This window comes from Triticum dicoccoides, chromosome 6A (assembly GCF_002162155.2).
Source record: "Triticum dicoccoides isolate Atlit2015 ecotype Zavitan chromosome 6A, WEW_v2.0, whole genome shotgun sequence".
Taxonomy (NCBI): Eukaryota; Viridiplantae; Streptophyta; class Magnoliopsida; order Poales; family Poaceae; genus Triticum; species Triticum dicoccoides.
The window spans coordinates 148,610,387-148,615,851 of NC_041390.1; the positions used below are offsets into that span (position 1 = coordinate 148,610,387).

Consider the following 5,465-nt stretch of genomic DNA (forward strand, 5'->3'; position numbering starts at 1 on the left):
AATCAACGGTGGAGATTAAAAACATACCTTTTCAAGTGAAAGGGTATAATGGTCTAGTAATTATTTAATTAACTTAAGAAAAGAATCCATCCTGCAGTTCCGAAAGAAAAAAATCCATCCGTTGGCTCAAGTTTCCATGGACTGACATCGCATCATCGAGATGGCATGCATAGCGCTTGGATGCTCCAGGTAGCAGCCTATCATGTACATCCGGCCAGCTGTTGGAATGTGCACGGCTTTCATAAGAAGTTAGAGCATTGGGTCAAGCAGGCCATGAACATCAGTGAAGCCGCTGCAACCATGCCGCTAAGAACGCACATGGTATTGATTAAGCGGACGAACCCTGAATACTTCGGCTGCAATTGTGGTGCGGACAGCAGAACCAGTTGGTGTGTGGATCGATCAATGGAGTGCACAAACATGCCTTCAGCCTGCCTGTCCCGAATAGATGCAGGAGCAGCCCCAGCCCGTCATCGCTATCCCGGGCAGCCGGACGGCCGCAGTAGTGCTAGCGGAATGAGCAGCGTATTCCTTTTTTTCATAGGCAGGGATGAGCTGACGCAGTTTAATCATGATTAGCACTAATTAATAGCAAAAGAAAAAATTGCCCTTTTATATTTTTGAAAGGGGGATGTACTGATCATTCTATTTTTGTGAGGAATGTCACTTTAAAATATTTTGTCCTGCTAATTAAAGCAATAACTTTGGCCATTTTCCACTGAAACAGATAGTATTTCTTTTTTACACAACCTAATGTTCTTTTAGTTAGAATGTATTTACAAGCGTATTTGCAAAAGTTTGCGCTTGAAAGATCACATTGCACCATACAAAAAACATGAGCAAGGTAGCCTTACAATATAAATGCACTCAATCTTCGATCTTTCCTTTTTTTTCCCTAAAATGCACATGTGACCATATTTATGCACACAAATTTGCTGGTGCACGTGAACCAACATATCCTACTAGGAAGATGGGTTTGAACATGTGTTGCTTGGTAGGAAAACCATGCGTCCTACCATTTATCTAGTCAACTTAGAATATAGTTCAGAAAAGAAAACAAGCACTAAAAACATCCAAACACTTGGCACATGCCTGCTAATTCTATAAGCATGGCTATTATTACTGTTATTGTTGTTCTCGTCTGTTGTCAACAACAAATGTGTAAGGACTACTCCTAATAATAGTATTATTATAAAAAGATTCTTCTGGCAGAAGCATTTACATGGTAGATTTTACTACCAAGCAATGAAAATTTATATGACCGATATAAACCAATAAACATATATCAAATGTTCAGAGATGATTTCAAGAAAAAACTAAATTTAGTTATAGTTTGAACAATTAATGCAGTGAGAGCAATGGAAAGATGAAGGACAAATAGTTAACGTACATGATGAAAGATGTAGCATAAGCATTCTGGCATAAGTCTTAAATTTGATGCTTCTCCCCATATAAGAAGATAAAGAGATATGTACAGAAGTTTATGTTGCTGAATTTCCTGCTTCACAGAGGGCAACCTGCAGGTGCAATAAAAAGAGGACCAGTACAAGTAAAAAAACACTTCCTTGAAATTCACTCAAGCTGATGTTCAGTTAGATGCAGTCCAATCTAAAGAAATAAAAACTGCATATATTTACCATATGTTGCTTTTTCTCCCCAAAAATTTGCACCAGGTCAGATAACTCTCAAATGTTTTCGCTAATAATTCCTCTACTGCTCTTTCATCAAGCTAAAAACAGGCGTATCAAAATGTTATTCTAATATGTTAACCAGAAGATAGATAAGGCAAACAATATTCTTGTATGAATACCATTGGAGCAGAGGATGACTTTGGATTCAACCGAGCATGCATATTTGCAAGCAAAAGAATGAGATGCTCCCTTTGGTTGGCAACATTCCCTTTCTAAGCCACCCCCCAAAAAAAAGCAACCCCAAATTACTGAGCTGAAATGCAAGAGAAAGCCACTGGTACTAAATCTGATATTTGAACAAATAACTAGCCAACCTGGAATCCGAACCAACTTTGCAGCCATCGAAAAATATCTGTCTGACTTTTTTCACCCTTGACATTAGCCAATGGAAGACTGCGTACATTAAACACCGCAGACACTGCAACTTTGATCTGCACAATAGTATATCATAAGAAATTTTATCTAAATGCAGAATGCAGGCTCAGTAATTAAGTAACAGGCTAAAGGTTATTCATTCCAAAGAAGAATTACTACTCCCTCCAATCCATATTCCTTGTCGCTGCTTTAGTACAACTTTAAAGCATCGACAAGTAATATGGACTGTGGGAGTATCATTTTTTGTCCTATGAGACGTAACATTGGAATTAAATATCCATATTTCAGAAATGAGAAAACAGTTTCTTTATAGCACTAGCCAATTGCTACTATGTTTTGTATCCCAGAAAATTTATCCTGCAATGAGGATTGGTCATTGTCTTGGCAAATACCATCTGGTAACTCAGTACAAGTCCTGGTAACAAGGAGCTAGTGCCTTTTGTATCATACCAAACATGAAGATATCACGAGTCATTGGCCCTATTAGAAGGCACAATTCTTGTTTTTTTGTACTGTACTTTAATTATCCTTGCACAAATAGTATACCCAGAAGGTATATTTTTGACTTTTGAGTAGAAATATGTCCAAACCTCTTGAAGAAGCATGATTGGTTGCTGACTTGATCTAGGATGAAGTGGAATAATATTGTATCGGAAGCCTGACTTGTCGCCAAAATCTTCACTAGCAACAAGGCTCTGCAAAGTTATGAAAACTTTAACTACATGGCACATCATACATCATAATTATTATTTTGTGAAAGGTATCAGAACCTCCAAGCCAGTCCCGATGAGAACAGCCTTCAAAACTTCTCCCAGGACAGGCATTAGTTGATGTGCATTAGCTTGCTTTTTCCTATAAAATGGCAGAAGAGGATGGAAATCACATTTTGGTTGGGGATAGTGGTTTAGCTGTGGTTCTTAAGAAAGTAGTCTTTTAATGAAAACTTTGATTGCCCCCGGTCTCCGCATCAGAACTTTTAAGTAGTCTACAATACAGATTTGCATCTGAAAGAAAGATCATACTTACTTCTCATAGAATGATTTAATCTCCCGGGCATCATTTCTTTCTTTCCTCTTTGAGAAAGTGCTTTTCTCATCCTGTTTGGAAAGTAAATACAACATTATTTAACCAATAAATAGTGACTTGTTGCATATATCTTAATGTAACAGAAAGAAAATGTGCATTCATGTTCTGAAACAAGGAATATCTGCTAAGATGTGATATACATTTACAGCATGTATAATATGCTCCAATGTTCAGGATATTTATTTATATTGCATTTATGCAATCCGAATTAAGTTAATTTTCATCATGTACATACCTGCTCCAATCTCTGAAGAAGTGTAGTTTTAAATTGCCGAACACCCCTCCCTGTTGAACGAGGATCCAACATATGAGCCTTTTCAAAGGCGTGAAATCGACCTGTAAAATGATAAAAGTCAACTCTTGTAGATAAAGACCCACTTTGGCTTTCCAACATAGTTCAATGATTATAGCACTTTGTTCTGCATTAGAAAAAATTTAGTAATTGACCAAGCAAAGTTCACAGTGCTAAGAAGAAAGAAAAAAAAGGTAGGCAGGGCGAATCAAGACGGTAATTGAGATATTTGATGTTCTTTGCTGGTAATTCCCCATAAGCTCTTCGGTGATGCAATATCATAAGTTATGCCACCTTTTATGCGACCTGATGCAAATGTTGTACTGCAGCCCAAATTAAGGAATGTTTTTCACTTGCCTGCTGATCAAGCTACCTGTATTTTTAAGGCTTCCAACGACCTACTCTGCTAACGAAGGGAAATAAGCAGAAAGGTAGTACTGCTAAAGAAGAATGTTCTTTGTGGAAGAATCTTTGGCTGATTCTAGAACAGACCCTCTAGCCTTTGGAATATAACCAGTTAACATCTGGTCCTACAACACATTTCTTTTAAATGAAAGTGGAAGACAAGGATATTCAAGATTCAAGAAGGTGATGTGCTAAGCATGTGAGCTGCCAAGTAGCCTCGCCCCTCATCCTTTGCAGAATCTACAAATTACCAGATGTAACTAAATCAGCAACGATGCTTAAGCGATGGTGGAAAGCAGCAATGGACGACCAAGCACCCGAGAACTCACGATCACCAACCATAAACTTCCGGCATCAGAGGATATGACAACACAAAAGATAGAATACTCCTGAACTGAAACGAGTGGCACCAAACCACCTCGAATCTCTTCAGGCTGGTTTCGTACCCGCGTTATCCTGAATACAGTCACCGACAGGATCTCAAATGACATACACACTGCACCACTTACACACATCGACGTTCAACGTCCATCTTGCACCCCAGGTCCTCCCTGAGCTGCCGGCATTTCCTCGAGCACGTCGCGGGCACCAGCGAGCCGCAGTCTACCACCATCATAAGGTGAAAAGTCCTAGAGAACACTCGAGGGAGAGTTATCGTGCGGGCGCTTACAGAGGTACGCGACGCGCGGGGACTCGGCCTCGATCTGGTTGGCGACGCGCAGGAACGGCCGTATCTCCAGCACGAGCGTCTGCGGGAGCTTCTCGCTGTCGAACTGCAGCGCCGCCGTGACGGCGCTGGCGCTGGCGCTCGCCTCCGCGGCGCTCGCGCTGGAGGACGCCGTCATGGGCGGCGGCGGGAGCGGCGGGGGAGGAGGGGGCGCCCGCCACTGCGGCGCCGGTGCGTACCGCAGCGGCTCGACCTCCACGATCTCCGGCTCCATCGCGTGAGGCGTCCTTGCGGAGGAGGCGAGCACTCGGCACTCGGCACCATCGCCGCTACTTATCTACTAAATCCCGCCTTCGCTTTCGCTTTCGTCGTCGCCTTAGCCGCTAAGCTTTATCGCTTTTCCTCCCCCGGGCCGGCGCGGAGGTGGCGGCTTTCGCTTTTTTCGGCGATCGCCTCGCCTGCCGCCCGCTTTTGATCTCGGATTTGGTTGGCCCGGCGTCTGTGTGCGTGCACTGGTGAGGCGAGGCGAAGGCTTTTTCTACGAGGCTGGGGAAGGGGCGAGGGAGGGGGAAACGAGTAGTGCGAGAAAAGATGGTGTGGGGGGAGGCTTTTTGAACGTTCAGGGGTGGGGGACGCGTTGCAGAAAAAGTGTGGGGGTGTCTAGTGGTAGATTGGCTTTTTTTTCCTTCGTTTGCTGTCTTTTGCCAGAGAAAAGAATTACATCTGCCTTTGCTTTGGGGCTTTGACGTCCCTCTCTTGGTGGGTAGAGTGCTTTGGAGAGCACTGGCTAAGCAAGAGTGCTAAGCAACGCTGTTCTGGGCTAAGTGATCTACCTTGTCATTCTAAGAGAGAGAGAGAGAGAGAGATTGCGAAGAGGTTTTCGCCCTGCTTTGTGGATAAAATCAATAGACCTAGCGATACAAGGTGATTGGATTATCCTCTTACAAAC

At 42.6% G+C, this 5,465-nt stretch overlaps 1 protein-coding gene across 3 annotated transcripts in view; it reads right to left on the reverse strand.

The window, feature by feature from the left end:
* LOC119316335 (putative callose synthase 8) overlaps nt 1-5,075 on the reverse strand; it is a 20,196-nt gene extending 15,121 nt beyond the window's left edge. For 2 of the 3 annotated variants that reach the window (XM_037590649.1, XM_037590648.1), the window contains exons 1-9: nt 4,520-5,075; nt 3,388-3,488; nt 3,093-3,163; nt 2,837-2,918; nt 2,657-2,761; nt 2,006-2,122; nt 1,811-1,903; nt 1,638-1,729; nt 1,391-1,517 (exon numbers count right to left, since the gene is read on the reverse strand). In XM_037590649.1, coding sequence (XP_037446546.1) covers nt 1,391-1,517; nt 1,638-1,729; nt 1,811-1,903; nt 2,006-2,122; nt 2,657-2,761; nt 2,837-2,918; nt 3,093-3,163; nt 3,388-3,488; nt 4,520-4,790 — 1,059 coding nt within the window. In that variant the 5' untranslated portion in view covers nt 4,791-5,075. Of the gene's footprint in view, nt 1-27; nt 394-1,390; nt 1,518-1,637; nt 1,730-1,810; nt 1,904-2,005; nt 2,123-2,656; nt 2,762-2,836; nt 2,919-3,092; nt 3,164-3,387; nt 3,489-4,519 lie in introns of those variants that run through there. The other variant, XM_037590650.1, reaches the window with a different exon arrangement.
* Between the last annotated feature and the right edge of the window lie 390 nt (nt 5,076-5,465).